Below are 22,963 nucleotides of genomic sequence, written 5' to 3'. Positions count from 1 at the left end.
CTCAGGCAAGTTATTTTCAACGTTCAAGCCTCTTCATGTATAATGATTTCTGGAAATAAACATTTCATAACTAAACAAGGGGATGCATAACTAAGAGCAATACAGAGTTCAGAAATATAGCTGTAGGAATTGCTTGTAAGTTATATCAAAAGAAGAAAAACCTGAAAGAAAGGAAGTCTAGCAGCAGCTTCAAAAAGAATGAGAACATCAGGGGCAGAAGTATACTGCAGGCGCCATGTCCCATCCAACTTAATGAGATCAATTGGCAAACCCATGTTATAACCCTCCACACTCACCTGCCAATTATAAACATTTCATTAGTTGTATTTGAACAAATTCACTGTTACATAACTCTTCCTCCTTTTTATCAAGTGAACATCTCATGTAGAATATAGAATCAATAAGCACAGGCATGAAGCAATCAAATATACTGGAGTAAAATCATACAAGAGCCTCCTCAATGGAAGAGCGTTGGTCAGCAGTTGCAACAAGTCCTCGTTTTGTCTCTTGGATAGCTCTCAATAAATCATGCTTTTTGTTCTCTACCACCACTATTATTATTATATTTAAAGCGGTATGTAAAGCCAAGTGGAGCTAGTCGGGTCGGGTAAATTATCCACCGTCAATAATAGCTATTTCTCTACTATATTGAACCTACTCCACAAAGCAAGTCTTAAATATTGGACCAAACACAAAAAACTGGAAAAAGAGTGTGATTTCTGGGTTTTATGTAACTAATCAATTCTTTGAATTTTTTTTTAATAACTGGATAATTAAAGGAATTGGGATTTGAACCTTGAATGTTTCATTAATAATATTAAAAAGTGTTGGTTAAATTTTTTTTTTTTTTTTTTAATGCGTGTCATCCTTGCACAAGAGCAATGTTAATTTTATTTGTATCCTTTCAATTTTTTCAAACACCAAAAGGATGAGTTATAAAGTTATTGGCTTAATATTTGTTTTAATTATTTCATAAGGAGTCTGACATTAAGTCACTACCCTGTAATCTTTAGGGAACTTTGGGCATTTTTTTCAATGATTGTAGGCGAAGTTTGCAATTTAGAGATAGAGCCCAACATATTGGATTGGGCCAACGAGACTAGGTTATGCCTGGATTGGAGCCTTTGTTGGGCCTACTAGTTATGAGCTCGTACACTTTCACTTCAATTTTCTTTTCTTTTTTATGAGAATAAAGTTCATTACTATTTTCAACAAAGAAAAGTGTATTTCAACTTTTCGGTTACTTGTTTAGCATAAACAGGAAACTATATTCATCTCTATCTATATATATTTAAAAATTTATGTGTAATATTTATTGTTGATATATTTTTGTTGAGACACATCAGCAATCACATCATTCATTCACCAATTTCTAACATTCTCTCTCTTTTTCTTTTTTTTCTTTGTTACATTTTTTTCTCTGTTACTTTTTTTTTTTTCTCTTATTAATTTCTCAACTTAATGTTACACTTTCACCAACTTTTCCCCTCCTTTTTATCTTTTCATCTTCCCACTACTATTTATCTTCATATCACTTTTCTTCAATCCCTTTATTTTCATTTATATTTGGCTTTTCTTACTCTCACTCTTACTATAAATTTACAATTCTTAATTTCATTCTATACATAGTTTTCCTACCCACATAAGGTTATTTCTCTCTCTCAATTTTTTTTTTGGTGGATTTTTTTATTATTTTTCTTGCATCTCTACTTTAAGTTGATAAGTTTTTGAATTATTTGAAACTCTACTTTGGGTTGACATGATTAAATTATATTTTTAAGTTGTTATCTTTTATATTCTCTTTGATTTCATAGATATTATCCTATTGCATTATATACAAAGATAGTATATAAGAATATAACGCTACTTTATTATATAACATAACATGATTTGGATAATTTGGTGTTTATGACAATATATATATATATATATTTTAAGTTTTTCTTCTCATATTATTTTCTATAAATTTCTTTTTATTCTCTTACATTCTCTCTCTCTCTCTCTCTCTCTCTCTCTCTCTCTATTTTTTTTTAAATTCTTTCTTACAACTTTTCTTTATATTGATGAATCATTGTGATTTTTAAAACTCTATTTTGGGTTCATATGTTTTGGTGTTGAATTTTTTAGTTTCCCATTACAAGTAGCATATTTTTCTCTCTTATAGTTTTGGTTTGATTTTTTTTAGTTAATACTTGATTAGTTTGGAAGTAAGAATTTGAATTTATATCAAAACACAATCTTGGCTATGCATTTGGTCCACTTCATCAATTCGGTCTACTTTAATCCACTTTGGTTAACTTTGGTCCAATGCGGTCTACTTGAGTCCACTTCAATTCAATTAGGTCCGTTCGGTCTGCTTCGGTCAATTCAGTCTAATTCGGTCTATTCGGTCCAGTTCAGTCCATTCGATCCCATTCGGCCTACTTTGGTCAATTCGGTCCTGTTCAATCTATTTAGTCCAATCCGGGTCATACAGTCCACTTTGATATATTCAGTCCAATTTGGCCAATTTGGTCCAATTAGGTCCATTAGGTCCAATTTGGTCCATTCAGCCCACCTAGGTCTATTCGGTCCAATTTGGCCAGTTCAGTTCAATTAGGTCTATTCCGTCCAATCTGGTCCATACAGTCCAATTGGCCAATTTGGTCCAGTTAGGTCTATTCGGTCTAGTTCGGTGTACTTTGGTCAATTCAGTCCTGTTCGGTCCAATCCGGACCATTTTATTTACTTCGATCTATTCAGTCCATACGATCCACCTAGGTCGATTCGGTCCAATTTGGCCAATTCGGTCCAATTAGGTCTATTCGGTCCAATTTGGTCCATATGGTCTACTTAGGTCTATTCGGTCCAATTTGGTACAAATGGTCCACTTAGGTCTATTCGGTCCATTCGGTCCACCTAGGTTTATTTGGTCCAATTTGGCCAATTCCGTCTAGTTAGGTCTATTTAGTCCATACAGTCCACTTGGCCAATTTAGTCCAGTTAGGTCTATTTGGTCCAATTCGATCCATTCAATCCAATTCGATTCATTCAGTCTACTTTGGTCAATTCAATCCTATTCATTCCATTCGATCCATATGGTCCATTTAGTCCACTTCAATCTATTTAGTCCAATTTTGTCAATTTGGTCTAGTTAGATCTATGTGATCCAACTTAAATAGTTATATATCATTCCTAGCACCAAAAAATAAATAAATAAAATTAAATAATTTATATATTGTGAAACATAAATGACTTGTCAACATGAGAATACCAAGTATGCAAACTAACATGTTGGCTAATTAATGACCAAAATAACATGTGTCCAGTAGGCACGAAAATCAAGTTTCATTTATTACAAAACTAGATTGCGTGCAATTTGAGATATCAACGAGTAAGATATTGAGGGGGGCGCATCCAATAGGAATCAAGAGGACCATTGAAGCATGTTTGAGACTCCCATAGCTATTGGCATATTATTGATATTCATTTCCAAGAGAAGGGGGGCATCATAGCCCTCCAAACTGAAGAGTGCCTAATAGAACTATAGAATTAATTTTCTCTATAATTATAAGATTTATAATGTTGTATTCCTATAAGGAATTTGTAAGTATTAATTTTGTTCAAATTTTATTACTAGTATGTTCTGTGTATCGATGTGATTTTTTTTTTTTTTTTTTTTTTTGGAGAGAGTTTTGGGTATCGATGTTAGTTTAAATAAATTACAATAAAATTATTGTGATTATTATTATTAGTATTGTTCTCACATAGTCAATGTTAATATCATCACTATAAGTCTGCATTCCACTAATGTGAATCGTTATGAAAACTTGGAGGAAATGACCCAATTGATGCAACTAGTTCAAAATCAGCAAAATCATTCTTTAGAAGCTAGTTAGGTATTAAATTTTAATGTTTTAAGAATGTATTTGGTTTTTAAATTTTTTAAGTGTAGCAACTATTATTTTGTTACTCGAAATGATTTCTTTATGAACTTATTAGATACTTTAATTTGTATTTAGGGTGGTTTCGATTTAGATCATCAATCTCCAACTCCTTATAGATCACAAGCTTCATCCCATCAAGAAACTAGCATATAGCAGTACATACAGTGTTTTAAGGACTCCATGGTCTATTACATAGTTGTTTTGAACAACCACAATTATTTTGGGACTATTGTACTTTGTTTATAATATTGCCATAGTTTGGGTGGTTGGTTTTTTTTTTTTTTTGGTATAGGTAGACAAGTATTTTGTTACAACCACATTTATTTTGGAAGTATTGTACTTTGTTTAATATTGTCATAGTTTAGGTGGTTGTTTTTTTATTTTTATTTTTTTGTAGATAGACATGTATTTTGTTCAATTCAAGATGATAATGTGTTATTGTGGAATATTGATGATGATCAATAGGTTTATTGATCTATTACCAGCTTGTATTAGTTATTGTTGAATTTTAAACAAGTTTATATAGCATATATATATATATATATAAAGAGCAGGTTTTTGCAACGTTTTAAAAACGTCACTAAAAAGTAAGAGGAAATATTTTTAGTGATGCTTTTAAAATGCTACACATAATCAATCCTACAGCGATGTTTTAAAAATGTCACTAAAAAACAAGAGGACAAATGTTTTTGCAACGTTTTTGAAACGTCACTATAGGTGTGATTATTTGCGGCGTTTTCAAAACGTCGCTAAATGTATTTTCCTACATTATATATGAAAATGTTATATTATTTAGTGACATCATTAAAAGTTTTTGAACACCACTAAAGAGTAATATATGGTGACGATTTTTGAAACGTTGCAATAGAACAATAGTGACCGCTCTATTGCGACATTCGAAACGTCGCAAAAAAAAAAAATGCCTAAACCCATTTTTCTTGTAGTGTATAGATATAATTTTTGAAAATACCAAAAATTAGAATAAAAGTGGATTTTTTTTTTTGAAAATTGGAGTCAAAGTGCCATACTCCACCATGCGTTTATGAGTTTATATTTACTATTAATGTAAATCTAATATCAAAGACTAAAAAAAATATGTACAATATTGTACACTTTTTACAAGTGTGTAAACCATTGTACACATTTGTTTAGTTTACATGAAAGATTTACATTAATAGTACAGTGTAAAACAATTATTATCCTATCTTGTATCCAAACTCAAGGATGGATTGACACCAAGCAACCTAACCCACTTTACTGCTCTATTATTGGAAACTCTTATTGAAATGGGAGTCTAGCTAAGGTGCTCACAATCTCCACAAGTCACATTCTTCAAGGTCCTTGTGCAATCTTGTATCCAAACCAAGGAAGTCAATACTGGACTAGAGATTTTTCGGATGTTTTGGCCAGTACAAGAAAAAAATTATTATAAAATTATAAAATGTGTTATTTAAGTTAAAATACTTTGCATTATTGTACTTAGCTAATATTTAGGTTTATAAAATATGTGGATTTTAAGTTATATATTTATAAACATATAAATAAATACATACATGAATACATACAAACATTTATATATGTATGTAAGTAAATATATAGCAAACGATAAACCAATATCAAATAGTACCGAAACATTTCATTTTCTTTGCCAAACTGAAATTGCCTATGATACGAAATTGACTTCCTTAATCCAAACTCAAGTTAGTTTTGCTCAAGCCAACTTGAGCATAAGAGGGCTAGTAGAGCATCTGGTCCAAGATCATTCTTAGGCCTATGGTACTATTTCCTATACTGTATTGTACCAGTATACTACGCTAACTAGTATTACTCTACTGAACTTTTAGATGGGCTGCCTAACTGGTGATAAAACCATGGTTTTAAAAACCAAACCGAGGAAAAACTGATTTGCCTTCGGTTTATGATTTTTGACCCGTTTTGGGGTTTTTTTTTTTTTTTGGACTAGATTGGTGACCGGCTCCCAATTCATCCAATCAAACTGGCCAATACGATTTGGTTTTTAAATCCATGGATAAAACATAAATTAAATTATATTATCAATGAAAGGGACTCTTCTATTTGTGTGCTAGGGATTAAATAATATTATCAAGAAAATATGTGGATTTTCTTCTCAGAGTGTGAAACCTTAAAAAATATGTGGATTTTCATGGGAATGATTTCAAGGTTCTAGTCTATGAGTTCATGCCCAATGGAAATCTAGAAAATTTGTTACATGATCTAGAAATAGATTTCAAACAACTAGAGATACAAAATTTGAACCTTCTTCAAATAATAAACGTACATTGCCATTGATGTTGCATGTGCACTCGATTATCTACACCATCGTTGCCCAATGCAAGTTGTTCACTGTGACCTAAAGCCAAGTAACATTCTTTTTTACAATGATATGACTACTCATGTTGGAGATTTTGGACTTGCGGAATTTTGTTTAGAACTAATAAATCCGAAAAAACAAAGCAGCTCAATTGGAATAAGAGGAACAATTGGGTACACCCCTCTAGGTAACAACAATTTACTGAAATTTCCATTTGTTAACATATATTTTCCCACATTTAACGTAATTACTTTTTGAGTTCCTAAATTTTCATTTGTTAACTTTTAGATGGGTTGCCTTACTGTTGATAGAACCATGGTTTTAAAAAATGGATTGAAGGCAAAATCAGATTTGCCTCCAGTTCTCGATTTTTGACTAATTTTGGAGATTTTCTTGGATTAGACTAGTGACTAGTTCTTGGTCCATCCAATCGGACCGGCCGGTCCGATTTGGTTTTTAAAACCGTGGATAAAACATAACTTAAATAATGTTATGAATGAAGGGACTCTTCTACTTGTGTGCGAGGGATTAATTCTCCTAATGCTGCCATTCCTTGGAGACTAAGAGCCCATTTAGATTAGCCAGTTTTCATCACTCAAACTGAGTTCTCATCACTCAAACTCAGAATTATGTGGGACCCGCTGAATACTGGAGTGTTTGGCTTGATTTCTTCTCCTAGTTTTCATCACTCAAACTCAGTTTGAGTGATGTTACAATGCAGAAAACTAAAAACACCAAATTGGTGTTTTCAGTTTCTGAGTTACATAACTCAATGGCAATTCCGTAAAATTTTTGAGCTCGTGGAGCCCACCCGTATGACTTGTCCCATCAAGTAACTCTCTCTCTCCAACCGGCTCTTCTCTGTCTCTTCTCCTTTTTCATTTTTGTTTTCTTTTACCTAGAGCTCTCTCTTCTTACTACCCTTCATTGCTCCTCCACAAGCCGCCGCCACCACCACGCCAGTCATCACCATCACAAGCAACCACCACAAGCAACCATAAGCCATCACCATCAACCAACCAACATTTCTTCAAAAACCCAACAACTATGAAGAATGAAACCCAGCAACCAAAGACTACCCCCCATCAGATTTGCAGAGTTCTCTGTATCTCCTTGGCAAGATCAAAATTTTTTGAATAAAAGAAATTATGCAATCAACAAATGTAAAATCCAAGCAAATTTGAGTAAATAAAACCAGATGATCAAAACTCAAGCAAGGCTTTTTTCAAAGTTAATAAAACCCGAAGAATCTGAAATTAACAAAAACGAAGAAAGTACAACAAAAAAAAAAAGGGAAAAGGAAAACGAAGCGTTCAGTTACCGAATTAAAGAACCGAAGATTAGTGTGAATCTAGAACAGTGATCAAAGAGCTCTGAATCCGAAACCGAGAGCATAAAAATAAGCGGCGGCGGCGGCGGATCGGCGGTAGAGCTTGCTGAAGACGTGGAGCGCAGTGACAAAGCCGATGAAGCAGAGGCTCATGATGAGCACGACGGTTAGCGAGATCTTCAGGAAGGAGGATGAACGGATTCTGTGTTGGATTTTGGTGGTATCTCCAGAGGTTTTGGGCGGCATCTTCGACGGCTGGGGCTGATTCCTAGCCGGTTTGGAGGTTTAGGTATTTGTGGGTTTTGAAATGAACATCTATGGGTATTGAAGGGGAAGAAAGAGAGATAGACAACAAAATTTGGTAGAAAAGAGGGAAGTCAGAGAAATGAAAGGGGAGAGGATGTGAAGGAGAAGTAAAGGGGAAGATTTTTTTGTTAGTGGGACGCGGGTAGTAACAGGAGTAACAATGGGTTGTGTCAGTGGGTGGGGTCCACGGTTTTGGAAAATTGTTGTAAGGATATGTAGTTGAGTTATGAGTCCAAACAGCTGTTTTGTAATTTTTGAGTGAAGGTGAAGTTTGAGTAGTGAGTTTTGAGTTTTGAGTTTGAGTTATGAATTTTGAGTTTGAGTTATGAAAACTGAGACACCTCTAAACCAAACGGGCCCTAAAGCATGTCATATCAGAAGTTGCAGGTTTAGCTAATCAAGTTCCCCAGACGACCTTCAGGTGGATTCTAAAAGAAGCAAATAGAACCTCACATGAATTAGCCCATTGGGCTTTGATTAATGTTATGTGTGGTTATTTCAATCTTAGTACTGGCCCTCCTGATTTTGTGGATGTATCATATAAAGAGGTCTTTTTTGTATCCTCTGAAGCTCTTGTTTTGCTTTGTGTTTAAATAAAAAATTTTCGTTCGAAAAAAAAAAAAAAAAAGAGGAAATTATACCTATACTATTGTACTGAAAAATTGAATGGGAAAACTAGTTCATATATATAGCATATAGGCTCCCACCGAATAGTATTTACTATTTAGAATCATTTTGTAATATATTCTGTGATATATTCCTAGTTCCAATAATAACAATTTTAACTTCAAAAGCTAAAAATAAATAAAATAATATAATAAAAATAAAATAAATTATTTAATGCCCAATTGAGTAAACGTAATAAATAAATAAATAACGGAATTTGGACCATCTCTGTAGAAGCATTGAATGAAAAAAATGACCTAAAAGGAGCAATCTTCACAGAATATTAGTTGGTGTGATATGGTCCATTCACTTCACTATCCCAATCTAGACCATTTTCGTCGTTACCATTGCGTGATTAATTTACTTTTTTCACTGTGTGCGAGGAAACTGTAACAAGTAACAAGTCGCATTTCTCACAAAGACAAAGACAAGAACGAGGAAACTGACATTCACATTACTTGGTGCGCTATGATCCACTACGCAGTACGCACTCAAGCTATTCTACTTTTCATCATTCAAGACCCTAGTGCTGCAACATTGCTACTGCTTCGACCACATTTAATCAAACACAACCCAGACCTTGCTCATTAAATTGAATTCATCTATTGGGATTTGTTAATAAAGATTTTGTTCTAGATTGTAAATTTTTCTTTTTTATATATATATATATATATATTTTTTTTATTGACTTATTTGGGATGTGTTGCCTCGCGCACTATAGCTTTTCTTTTAAAGATGTCCTTAGTTTTTTTTTTTTTTTTTTTTGGTTTTTTTTTTTAATTGGTTTGTCACTTTAATTACATCTTTCATAATTATACTTAAAATTATTTGCTCAAAAAATCAAAATACATCCTATCAATATTTGGATAAAAATACATATGTTAATGACAAACATGTCATGATTATATCCATGACAAACAATTTAAAATTAAATAGTATGATTATGTTAATGAAAAACATGTTATGGTTATTATATATCAATGACATAAAATTTAAAACTAAATAGTATAATTAAAGTTAGAAGAAGATTGGTTCTAAAAAAAAAGTTTAGAAGAAGGTCGTAAAAGCAAAAGCGATGTTTTTTTTTTTTTTCAGCAAACGTGTGAGACCAGACAAAAGTCATTCTAGTTCATATATACATAGCATAAAGGCTCCCTCCGTATAGTATTTAGAATCATTTTGTAATATATTCTGTGATATATTCCTAGTTCCAATAATAACAATTTGAACTTCAGCAGCTAAAAATTAAAAAAAAAAAAATTAAATTAAATTATTTAATGCCCAATGAGAGTAAACCGTAAAAAGAAGGGAATTTGGAGAATCTCTGGTAGAACATAGAACCACTGAATTTTTTTTTGGGAGAAAGTAGAACCATTGAATTTGAATGAAAGAAATGAACCAAAAGTGGGAATCCTCACAAAAGACAAAGACTAGACTTGTGTTGCCATTACCATTGCGTGAATAGGTCACCATTAAAAAATCTTTTTTTGACCGGACTTTCTTTAAAAAATTATTCTATTGGAGCTATAGCCGCGTTTTTTAAAAACGCGGCTACAACTAACGTGTAGCTGCGTTTAAAAACGCGGCTTAAGGTCAGCTATAGCCGTGTTTTTAAAAAAACGCAGCTATTGGTCGCCCTAAAAAATTTTATTCTACTGGGCTTATAGCCGCGTTTTTTTGAAAAAACGCAGCTATAGCTGGAGGCTTTAGCCGCGTTTTTTTGTAAACGCGGCTATAGCCCGCGTTTTTTGTAGTGATTGGTTTACTTTTTTCCTTGTCTATGAGGAAAAATTGTAGCATTCATATTAGTTGTTAGTGGTTTACTTTTTTCTGTGCGCACAAGGAAACCATGTAACAAGTATCATTCACATTATATGGTCCACATCCACTCACTTCGCTATCCCTGTCTATTCTCCAATCGCTCAAGACCTTAGTGCAGCAACATTTCTATTGCTTCGACCTCATTTAGTCAAACACAACGCAAAACTTGCTTATTAAATAGAATCAGCAAGGAAGAGGATCTTAACTTGTAGCAATGAGAATGAGACTATTGTGCTCAATTCACTTCCAAGCCATCCTTCTCCTGTTCTATTTAAAGTCAACTCTTGCTGTTTTATCTAGCAATACTGGCACCTATAGTTATTTTGGTGGGAATAATGAGACGGATTATCAGGCGTTGTTGACCTTCAAGACAGAGATAACACAAGACCCTGGAAAAGTTTTGAGCTCGTGGAATGATTCCCTCCATTTCTGCCAGTGGGAAGGTGTAAGATGTGGCCGCAAGCATAGAAGAGTCACTGTATTAAATCTTCCGTCCAGAGGATTGGTGGGTACCTTGTCTCCATACATAGGCAACCTCAGCTTCATGAGGGCAATCGATCTCTCGAACAACACCATTGGAGGCAAGATTCATAATGAAGTTGGTCGTCTATTCAGGTTGCAAGTATTGAGACTGACTAACAACTCCTTCCATGGGAAAATTCCTGCAAACCTTTCTCATTGCTCCAACCTCAGGTACCTTGAGGTTGGTAATAATAATCTTTCAGGGTCAATCCCAATGGAGTTTGCTTCTTTGTCAAAGCTGGTGGAATTTAATGCTTACGGAAACAATCTCATGGGAGGAATCCCTCCTTTCATTGGAAACCTTAGCTCTCTCCATAAATTATCTCTAGCCTATAATGTCTTGGGAGGACAGATTCCAAATGCCATAGGCCAACTGAGAAGCTTAGAATTTCTCTATCTGGGTGTAAATAGACTCTCGGGTTTGATTCCTTCGTCCTTGAATAATCTTTCATCTATAATTGAACTTTCATTGGCTATAAATGAGCTTAGTGGAAGTCTTCCCACAGACTTATTCCCCACCCTTCCCCATCTCCAATTGCTTCAAATTTTTGGAAACCAATTTAGCGGATCTCTTCCAGCTTCATTATCTAATGCTTCAGAGCTAAAATACTTTTCTGCTGAAGAGAACAATTTTACGGGAAAAGTTTCAAACAATTTTGGAGGCATGCAGCTTTTGAAACTCATAACTATTAATGATAATAATTTAGGAAGCGGAGATGCCGATGCATTGGATTTCTTCAAATCTCTAGTCAATTGTAGCCATTTGCTGTACTTGAACATCATGGACAATCAATTCAAAGGTATGATGCCAAATGTTTTGGGAAATCTTTCAACCCAACTTGAATATTTTATTATCAGCAACAATCTTATTTTTGGGGAAATCCCTTTTGGGATAGGTAATTTGATTAGCATGATCCACTTATGGATGGATGGTAACAAATTCACACGGAAAATCCCAAGTGATATTGGTAATCTCCAAAAGTTACAACGATTATTTTTAAATAACAAAAAACTCTCAGGAAGGTTACCAATTACCCTTGGAAACCTCTCTTCTGTAAGTGACATGCATTTTGAAAATAACAGATTGCAAGGAACTATCCCATCAAGTATAGGAAAGTGCAAAAGTTTGAATTTGTTAAATCTATCTCAAAACAATCTCAGTGGCACCATTCCAAAACAACTCTTTGCAATATCCTCCTTGTCAATTTCACTTAATTTAGCTCAAAACTTTTTCATTGGATCATTGCCATCAGAGGTTGGCAGTCTTGTCCATTTAACAGAATTGGACTTATCTGAGAATAAGTTGTCTGGTAAAATTCCCAAGTAGCCTAAGTTCTTGCACTAGCCTTGAGAACCTTTACATGGAAGGTAATTTCTTTCAAGGAATAATTCCAACATCTTTGAGTTCTTCAAGAGGTATTCAAGTTATGGATTTTTCTCGAAATAAGTTGTCAGGTCCAATTCCAAAGTTCTTGGAAAACCTCTCCTTGAAGAATTTGAATTTATCCTTCAATGATTTTGAGGGAGAGGTTCCAACAGAATGAGTTTTTGCAAATGATAGTGCGCTATCAATCGTAGGAAATAAAAGGCTTTGTGGGGGCATATCTAAACTAAAGTTGCCTAGGTGTGTAACAAAAGAAAATAAGAAAATGAAGCGGCATCTTGCAATCGAAATGTTAATCTCAATGGCTTGTGTGATTCTAGCAATGACCAGTGTCATTTTTCTTATTTTACTGGCACAAAAATAGAAGAAAAGAAAACACTTCAGGATCTTACTTGAGAAAATAACTTCTCAGAGTGTCTTACCAAATGCTCCTTAAAGCAACTGATGGGTTCTCTACAGCAAATTTAATTGGTGTGGGTAGTTTTGGCTCAATGTATAAAGGCATTCTTGGTAAGGAGGGTTCAATTGTTGCAGTCAAGGTATTAAATATTCAACGTAGAGGAGCTTCTAGGAGCTTCTTCTCAGAGTGTGAAACCTTGAAAAATATTCGTCATCGAAATCTTGTGAAGATCATAACGTCTTGCTCAAGTGTGGATTTTCATGGTAATGATTTCAAGGCTCTAGTTTTTGAGTTCATGCCCAATGGAAATCTAGAAAATTGGTTACATGATCTAGAAACAGATTTTAGGCAAGTAGAGATACAAAATTTGAACCTTCTTCAAAGAATAAACATTGCCATTGATGTTGCATGTGCACTCGATTATCTACATCACCATTGCCCAATGCCCGTTGTTCATTGTGATTTAAAGCCAAGCAACATTCTTTTCGACTATGATATGATGGCTCATGTTGGAGATTTCGGACTTGCGAAATTTCTTTTAGAACAAACAAATTCGAAGCAAAGCAGCTCATTTGGAATAAGAGGAACAATTGGGTACACTCCTTCAGGTAACAACAATTTACTGAAATTTCATTTGTTAACATATATTTTCCCACATTTAACATGATTACTTTTTGAGTTCCTTAATTTTAATGTGATTGTATTATCTATATCAAACATTTTGAATGGCAGAGTATGGTCTAGGAAGTGAAGTGTCAACCAAAGGGGATGTTTACAGTTATGGTATCTTATTGTTGGAGATGATAACAGAAAAGAGACCTACAGATGGTATGTTTGATGGAGGCTTGAATCTTCACAACTATGCTAGCATAGCCTGGCCTAATCTTGTATTGGAGATTGCAGATCCAAAACTTTTAAACCATAATGATGAAGTAACTGGCAATCACAATTGCACCCCAACAAATAGAACGAATGAGTGTTTGATATCTATGGTGAAGCTTGGCCTGGCATGCTCTATGGAGTTGCCTCAGGAACGATGGGACATTAGCAAGGCCATCTCTGAGTTGCAACTGGTCAGGGACATTCTTCCTGGCGCTAGGATATAATGCAACATGCTTGGCCATATGGAAGGTCAAAAATCAAACTTTTCTCCCTCTTAATGTTGGTAGTAAATTCTTTACTTACTTTGACCTTTTCCTCTTTTATGTTTTCTATTGCAGGCTCATAAAGTTTTACAATGGAAGAAAGAATTGTTTGGCCTACATAATAAACATGCTTATGGTTTATTGAGAAGTATTCTGCATGGTTCTTATATTACTCATCTTACATATGTATATTATATGTGTGTAACTCCAAATAATTTCCTTCAAAGTCGTATTTGTGATTAAATTAATTGATATTATGCTTGGAAAAGTAATTATATATCCAATTTCAATTGCAGTTGTAATATATTAAGCCAACATAAGATGTTTTTTTGCACTTCCCGTTCACATGACATAAGTAATGATGCTTTTATATATATGTGATACAAATGATACCATGTTCACTGATATTTCTTATTGCAATATCAGTGAACATAGCCCTCCAAACTGAAGAGTGCCTTATAGAAGGGATTTTCTCTATTATTATAAAGCAAATGTTGTATTTCTGTAAGAAATTTGTAAGCATTATTTTTGTTCAAAGTTTATTACTGGTGTGATCTGTGTATCCATGTTGCTTTAAATAAATTACAATAAAATTATTATTATTGTTATTATTGTTGTTGTTGTTGTTGTTGTTGTTCTCACATAATCAAGAACAAAAGAAACAAAGTGAGAGAGAGAGAGAGAGAGAGAGAGAGAGAGAGATTGAACTCACGCTCGCGGCTGGATTTTCTGAAATTCTTGTAGTTGGAGCCATAAGACCTCGTCGAATCGGAATCGGACATCGATATGGTGTTCGAAGCCTCTGATTCTCTCTTCTTTCTTCTGTAATTGATCGCTCAGAAAATGAAATCAGAGAAATCGTGAACTGGCTGAGGTTTGGGGTTAGAGAGAGAAAACAAATAGGAGACTTTCCAGTCACACACTGTAAAAATAGTCCTTGCTTGATGATTTTATTATCGAGTTTAGAGGGATTATGAAGCAAGCTTAGAAGTGAAGAGGGAGAAGAAGAGGTAGAGCAAGGTCATTAGCTTCAACTACAATGAAAAGAACAATAACCAATTCTATTATCGTCGCCTTGAGTTTTATCATCCATTTCCTAGCCATTTATTTTTCCCACTTTAGAAATTTTCTTATTTTGAAACTTAATATAACTATGCTATACATAAGGTTTAAACCATTATATGCCTCATGTGCATTTGAATGGTTGGAAATTTTTAAATAAAGATTAGTTAATCAATTAATGGTTTATCTAAACCCTTAAGTCTTGGTAATGGTTTTTTTTTAAGGGGTCACTAGGTATTGTAATAATATTTATGTAAATATGTGAATTTTCAGAAAATTCAAGTAAACTTGCAAGAGTGCTATTTGGTTCAAAGGAACATGTTGCAACCTCCAATCTCAATAAATAAAACTGAATTGTAGTTAAAGACTCTAGCTGCATGTGAATCCCCATCTAAAATAGAAAAATACATACAGTTTTGGACCTTTGGTAGTACCAAAGGGTTTTACTTCTTTATATATATAACCATCAAAGCATCTCCCATATCTTAGCTGAAGACTCACATACGCATAATTAGGAGAGCATAATCAAGATTTCTATTATAGAAGTAAGATGCAACACTTTGAGTTGTATCTGGTATATCTCATGTCAATCTGATGTCGCGGAAGCCTAAAGAAAAGCACACACGATGCTCTCTTGATGAAACAGAAACTAAACTGTTAGTTTCTGGTAGTAGACCTCGAATCCACGAGGGGTTTCCCTGAATCCACAAGGAGATAAAGCTGGAATCCACCAGAAGAAAATTTGACAAAAGTCTGTGTTTATTGATAATAGTCTATTCTGCCTCTGACGGCTACAAAACATATAAATACTAAGCAAAAACGTTTAAAACCCTAATTCGCACTAATTAAGCGATTAGGTGACAAAATTACCGAATTTTACCAAAAATGGCAAAATTGAGTTAAGCGCAGAATCATAAACTACTGACCTTAAGGGTCGTCCCAAAACAGACGGGACTTTATTCTGACTTTTAAACTAAAAGTTATTAAGGAAAAACAAATTTTACTATAAATAGCAAAAACACTGTTATCGGGGCCTTAATGAAGGAATTCGCCTAAATTTTGGCGACGTTCATGGCAAACTAAAAGTTATTAAGGAAAAACAAATTTTACTATAAATAGCAAAAACACTGTTATCGGGGCCTTAATGAAGGAATTCGCCTAAATTTTGGCGACGTTCATGGCATTTGTCATGAATCTGGATCAGAACGTCGTTTCCCTTCAACCTGCCAAATTTCATGCAATTCCGACACTGTTACCCCGATGGCCCCTACTAGTACCCCCCTGTGATCTTGCGTTGTGACTTCCTGCGCCCCTGCTGCTCGAGGAAGGCATGTGCTGTCTGTTCTACATCACAATCATCAAGCTCAGGGAAATTAAGACTAACTAGAATTTGAATTGAATTTGAAGAACAATATGATTTTCACTTTGACTATGACAGTTTCTATCAGTTAGTAATTTGGTTTCTGCATAAACCCTCATAAGCTACTGTTAGTTTCAAGTTTCAATGCCATCCAATAACATAGTTTTAATTAAGGAATAATGAGTAAACCCAAAAACAAGACCTCCATATTTCTTTTGTTTTTCTTGCATGCCAGAAGTGGCAAGGGTATAAAAGTATGCGGCCAGTTGTAAAAACTACCAGTCTTAGAAAAATGTATAATAAGTCAGAATCAATAAAAACCTCATCATTGTAGTCCTCATATTGCTGTTTCCTCCAAAACCAATGCTTTTCTTGAGTAGAAATGCTGACCAGCAGTAAATAATAAGTTGAAAAACTTAGCCCTTATCATTCAAGAGGTTGAGCTCTAGTAAACACGAATACTCCACCACCACCAATGGCACGACCCAAAAGCATATTATCATCCAAATAAGAAAGGTAATATAGTCCTCCCACTGATCGTCTACAATGCAAATACATTTAGCACTCACACTTACTTGTAGGAAGCATCATAAGTTCATAACTGATATTATAAATATGATAAACATCACATAACTTCCTGGGTTACTTACAGGGATTTGAGCTCTGAAAGAACGGATAAACATCACATACCTTCCTGTTGACAATACTTCCAAAACAGTCAAACAAAATTGCAGGGAAGTGGGAACAGTTGCAGCTGATACAGCTCAACAATTTTGGATGTCATAATTCATATAGGGCAGGAAAACTAACCTCTTCAAACAGAAGGTAGATATTACGCGCAGAAACAATGTCAAATTTTGCAGATACAGGCAGAGTGGCACCTTCTTGTTCCTGCACAGCAAATAAACATGAAGTCACTCCAATGAAACTGAAGGATTTGTGCTTCATGAAATATGAACGTTCTCACATTCCCACAACTCCATAAACAATATAAGGATTGTGGATAATCTTCCATAGTGCCCTAAAGTTTGCATGCACATGAAGCATCTCCAATAAACCCTGTTTCTTAAATTAAATAAATACTCACCACTAGAAACAAGAAGTTACCCATAATCAATTTAAGTCGACCATCACAATAAAATGTTGGAATTTAGTAAGTACATTAAAATTAACTTACAGGAATTTAGAAGACAGGTATAAGAGAAGCAAGGAAATACTCTTACTTCTGTAATATCAAGATTGACAAGATAGCCCTGGACCAAACGACATCAATAAGAATATGGAGAATTCTTAATGCGCTAATCCTTTGTATATGCTATGAGAAATAAATCTAAGAATGTGTCTTTCTGCATGCGGGTGTGTATCTATTTATCCAAATATATATAATGTATTTGTTTATATGTGTATGAGGTGGCCTTTTTCTTTTCTTTTTTTTCCCCTTCTTACTTTCATGTCTTGGGTTGCTGCCCAATTGCTGTGTAATTTCTTCAAGGCATGGGAGATGAAATGTTTGAGTAAGAGGAAAGGAGACCCTTTTCACCTTTGGTGTCTTTCAATGCATATTTACCTAAAAGATTTGAAAGGAACCTGTGTTATGAAGAAGAGGGTGGGGGGGGCATATTCTTCTTAAATCATTTTCTTTAGGCTGCCATTTTGGGGAGAGTGTGATGTTTGAAAATTTATTTTAATTTTATTTTCATTGAGAAGTACCTCCTCTAATGGCTTCTCTTTTGTTCTCTCTCTCTCTCTCTCTCTCTCTCTCTCTCTCTCTCTCTCTCTCTCTATATATATATATATTTTTTATTTTTTTTCATTATGTTTATATACTAAACGAGTTGCACTTTTACTCACCTTTTGTTACATCTTAGTCAATGACAATATGAAAGATTGAGAGAAGCATCCCCATTTACTCAAACAACAAGCTGAAGGCCTTTTTATCATATGCACTAGCTGAAGCATCCCCATATGTGAAATCTCATATACATTGCTGGAAATGGCAAATTACTAGCAGAAATTACAGTTGCTCTACAATATTCAGGACCGATCTAGCATACTGAGGAACCTATCATTGAACATAAACAACTGCAATAATATTGATATTGTGTGACTCAAAAAAAATTAAAAATAAAATAAAAAACATAGAGAATAATGAGAAAGTGAATTAGAATTATAGAGAAAATCCACACTCAATGCAGTGCACACTTCCAAGATCTATGTTTTCAACTTAAGTAGAATAGCTTCCAAATAAGGTAGTGGGAAGAAAGGAAGGCAGATGTTTACCTCTAACAAGGTTGGAATACTCCATCGAACAACATTACAGATGACACCCCCATTTGATTGATCTCGGCACTCAAATTTTTGAAAAATGTGCCCAACCTAGCTCCACATTCATGTAGAAACCAATTGCAGAGAACAATGTTTTAGGGGGAAAACACAGAGATAAAGGAAATAACAAATCTAGTGATGGACATTTCACATACACCTAGACATAGAATAAGCCAGTGTACATAAATTTTAGACATGAGATGCTAAAAAGAAAAAGCCATCTTCAGGCAGATAATGACCCATAAAAACTGTCCTCAGGCAAGTTATTTTCAATGTTCAAGCCTCTTCATGTATAATGATTTCTGGAAATAAACATTTCATAACTAAAAGAGGGGATGCATAACTAAGAGCAATACAGAGTTCAGAAATATAGCTGAGGAATTGCTTGTAAGTTATATCAAAAGAAGAAAAACCTGAAAGAAAGGAAGTCTAGCAGCAGCTTCGAAAAGAATGAGAACATCAGGGGCAGAAGTATACTGCAGGCGCCATGTCCCATCCAACTTTACGAGATCAATTGGCAAACCCATGTTATAACCCTCCACACTCACCTGCCAATTATAAACATTTCATTAGTTGTATTTGAACAAATTCACTTTTACATAACTCTTCCTCCTTTTAATCAAGTGAACATCGAATATAGAATCAATAAGCACAGGCATGAAGCAATCAAATATACTGGAGTAAAATCATACAAGAGCCTCCTCAATGGAAGAGCGTTGGTCAGCAGTTGCAACAAGTCCTCGTTTTGTCTCTTGGATAGCTCTCAATAAATCATGCTTTTTGTTCTCTACCATAAATTCAGATGCCTAAAAGACCAAACAAAATCAATAATTATGCAAAACAATGACTAAATATGAAAAAAATACATGGGAAAATATACTTTTTCACTCTAAACTTTCAACCCATTTACAGTGTCCCTCAAACTATAAATTTGCTCAATTCACACCCCAATTTGACATAACTGTATCAATGTGACCCATTCTATCTAAATTGGGCATTAAATTGAGACGGAAATGGACATGCGAGCCACTACACCACCCTACATTCTCATTCATGCGTAATGCCTAAACGACCCTCACTGGTTGCAATGTGAAACTTCCATTTCAATCTCATTTAACACAGATTTACATGGTATAGGGCACATTGATAAAATTCTGTCAAACTGGTGTGTCAATTGAGCAAATTGATAGTTTGGGGGGACATTGAAAATGAAGGAAAAGCTTAGGATGGAAAAGTGTAATTTTTTCCAGAAATAAATAAACAATTGAAAGATGAGTTCCAAAGGATTAAGAAGAAAAACCTGACTGGTTTGGGTAGCTGCAGTTGCTAAACATGGAGAAGTTCTCTGAGAGTGCAGATTTCTATGAAGGGCAGAGCTAAAAGGCTTAACCTCATAGATGGCTCTGTTTCCTTTCGGTGGATACAGTGGAGGCACAAAAGCCAAATCCATATCTTAAAAAAATACAAATACAAAAATAAATCATAATATGAATAATAAGTTGATATAAACTCAGAACAAACTCAATTGAATGCAAATGAGCTCATTGACATCCCAATTAGGTAGGCTCTAAGCCCAGTGTGGGATTCAAAACTATAAAACTCACAACAATCATCATACTAGCATTCAAACAATGAGCCAATTGAATTGCATGCACTGAATCATGAAATCCCAGTGTGATTGGATCAAAACCCAGTTTAGCATTCAAACTATCTAGTCCAATGGGACTCACATCACATGTAACTTGCTAGAAGCTCACAAACAAATAAAAGGGTGTCAAAATTCACTGAACAATTTGCTAATCTGCAAAACATTTGTTTTCAAATTTGACTCAATAGATTAAAATTTTTTATTAGTAAACATAATTATCAAAAGAAAAAAAAAGGAACATACCTGACAAGATTTTAGTCGAAAAGATTGGTGCCAGGTCAGCACTGTTATATACAGTTAAGGGTAATTTAGTTCAGTTAAGTAAAGTCTTGTCTCATCTGGATTTCACATGTACAGGAGAACTGGTGGTTGTTCTGAGGCTGGGGTGGGACCCACTATTATTATTATCTTTAAAGCGGTATGTAAAGCCAAGTGGAGCAAGTCGGGTCGGGTGAATAACCCACCGTCAATAATAGCTATTTCTACATATATTGATTTGAACCTACTCCACAAAGCAAGTCTTAAATATTGGACCAAACACAAAAAACTGGAAAAAGAGTGTGATTTCTGGGTTTTATGTAACTAATCAATTCTTTGAATTTTTTTTAATAACTGGATAATTAAAGGAATTGAGATTTGAACCTTAAATATTTCATTAATAATACTACAAAGTGTTGGTTAATTTTTTTTTTAATGCGTGTCATCCTTGCACAAGAGCAATGTTAATTTTATTAGTGATGGGTACATTTTTAACATGAAAAGCACTTATAAACGAAAGGCTAAGAAAAGCAAACGGATTCTATAAGGCCGTCAGCTTTAAGGTGACGTGGGATCCTTAATAAGCTAATGGCACTTACAAGATAGACGATGACGAGGCCGATGGCTATGTCTTGTATTGACGGAAAGAAATGAAGTGACGACGAGCTTCAAGACCGACGGGTTGGGTAGGTCGATGGTTCTAGCATGGCTACGTGTGGTCCCCACACATGCTAGTATATGGACATCACGTAACAAGGCCTTATTACATGTCTTTCTCTTATGAAAAGACACCTTATAATCACGAAAACGTTAATACCGAATACCCTCCACAAGGAAAGATCCCCACTTTTGGGAGATCTCGATTCACTACTCACCACTATATAAATACTGGACCTCCTCTTTCCTCAGGTACACAGAAAATCTCTAACTCTCTCACTAAAGAGTTGATAGAGATTTCTCTTTCACTAACTTAACCTTTGGAGGGTTTTTGGCCAGTACTACACTGATGTCTTCTGTTGGTTCTATTGTTCTTAATCACATGTACCAATTGGATTGACTTGGAGCCTACAACTCACTGACGATTTTAGCACATAATCAATTTGTATCCTTCCAATTTTTTCAAACACCATAAGGAAGAGTTATAAAGTTCTTGGCTTAATATTTGTTTTTAATTGTTTCAAAGGGAGTCTTACATTAAGTCACTACCCTGTAATTTTTTAGGGAACTTTGGGCATTTTTTCAATGATTGTAGGCGAAGTTTGCAATTTAGAGATAGAGCCCTACATATTGGATTGGGCCAACGAGACTAGGTTTTAACTGGATTGGAGCCTTTGGGCCTACTAGTTTTGAGCTCGTGCAATTTCACTTCAATTTTCTTTTCTTTTTTATGAGAAGAAAGTTCATTACTATTTTCAACAAAGAAAAGTGTATTTCAACTTTTCGGATACGTGTTTAGCATAAACAAGAAACTATATTCGTCTAGATCTATATCTATCTACATATATCTAAAAGCTGAAGCGCAGTATTTATTGTTGCTACGCTCTTGTTGAGCCACATCAGCAACCACATCATCTAACAATTTCTAACATTCTCTCTCTTTTTCTTTTCTTTTTTAACTTTTTTTTTTTCTCTTAATAATTTTCCAAAGCTATTTTATTGCATAACATAACATGACTTGGATAATTTCGTGTTTGTTACAATATATTTTTTTTAAAGTTTTTCTTCTCATATTATTTTCTATAAGTTTCTTATTATCCTCACATTCAGAGAGAGAGAGAGAGAGAGAGAGAGAGAGAGAGTTCATTATTTTTTATTCTTTCTTACAACTCTTCTTTATATTGATGAATCATTGTGATTTTTAAAACTTTATTTTGGGTTCATACGTTTAAGTGTTGAATTTTTTAGTTTCCCATTACAAGTAGCATATTTTTCTCTCTTATAACTTTGGTTTGATTTTTTTTTTTTTTGAGTTAATACTTGATTATTTTGGAAGTAAGAATTTGAATTTATATCAAAACACAATCTTGACTATGTTAATAACAAATTGGCATTTGGTCCACTTCATTAATTCGGTCTGACTCGGTCTACTTTAGTCCACTTTGGTTAATTTTGGTCCAATGTGGTCTACTTGAGTCCACTTCAATTCAATTAGTTCCATTCGGTCTACTTCGAGCAATTTAGTCTAATTCAGTATATTCGGTCCAATTCAGTCCATTCAATCCCATTCGGTCTACTTTGGTAAATTCAGTCCAATTTGGTCCATACAGTCCACTCAATCCCCTTCGATCTATTCGGTCCAATTTGGTCCATATGGTCAACCTAGGTCTATTCGGTCCAATTTGGCCAATTCGGTTTATTGAGGTCTATTAGGTCCAATTTGGTCCATACAGTCCACTTAGGTCTATTCAGTCCAATTTGGTCCATTCCGCCTATTTTGGTCTATTCGGTCCAATATAGTCCATTCAGTCCACCTAGGTC

The 22,963-nt window shown here is 34.4% G+C and overlaps 1 protein-coding gene and 1 non-coding gene across 8 annotated transcripts in view; both read right to left on the bottom strand.

Annotated features, from left to right (window-relative positions):
- The window catches only part of LOC112032261 (probable plastid-lipid-associated protein 10, chloroplastic), a 30,562-nt gene extending 9,958 nt beyond the window's left edge, over positions 1-20,604 (bottom strand). For 4 of the 7 annotated variants that reach the window (XR_010627984.1, XR_010627985.1, XR_010627986.1 and 1 more), the window contains exons 1-4: positions 20,471-20,603; positions 19,880-20,031; positions 19,272-19,385; positions 18,993-19,127 (exon numbers count right to left, since the gene is read on the bottom strand). Coding sequence is in view for 2 of the 7 variants with exons in the window: in XM_065770888.1 (XP_065626960.1) it covers positions 18,993-19,127; positions 19,272-19,385; positions 19,880-20,029 (399 nt within the window). In the remaining 5 variants the exon portion in view is untranslated. Of the gene's footprint in view, positions 1-16,003; positions 16,239-16,283; positions 16,796-16,904; positions 16,945-17,064; positions 17,146-18,534; positions 18,631-18,992; positions 19,128-19,271; positions 19,386-19,879; positions 20,032-20,470 lie in introns of those variants that run through there. The other 3 variants (XR_010627987.1, XR_010627988.1, XM_065770889.1) reach the window with 3 other exon arrangements.
- LOC112032290 (U6 spliceosomal RNA) lies at positions 832-934 on the bottom strand. The gene has a single exon (XR_002885074.2). It is a non-coding gene; the product is annotated as a U6 spliceosomal RNA (small nuclear RNA).
- Positions 20,605-22,963: the final 2,359 nt, after the last annotated feature.

Source organism: Quercus suber, unplaced genomic scaffold, assembly GCF_002906115.3.
Source record: "Quercus suber isolate HL8 unplaced genomic scaffold, Cork oak 2.0 scaffold_37, whole genome shotgun sequence".
NCBI classification, from domain to species: domain Eukaryota; kingdom Viridiplantae; phylum Streptophyta; class Magnoliopsida; order Fagales; family Fagaceae; genus Quercus; species Quercus suber.
Note: the sequence above shows the minus strand (reverse complement) of the source record. Positions and strands in the feature narration are given on the sequence as shown.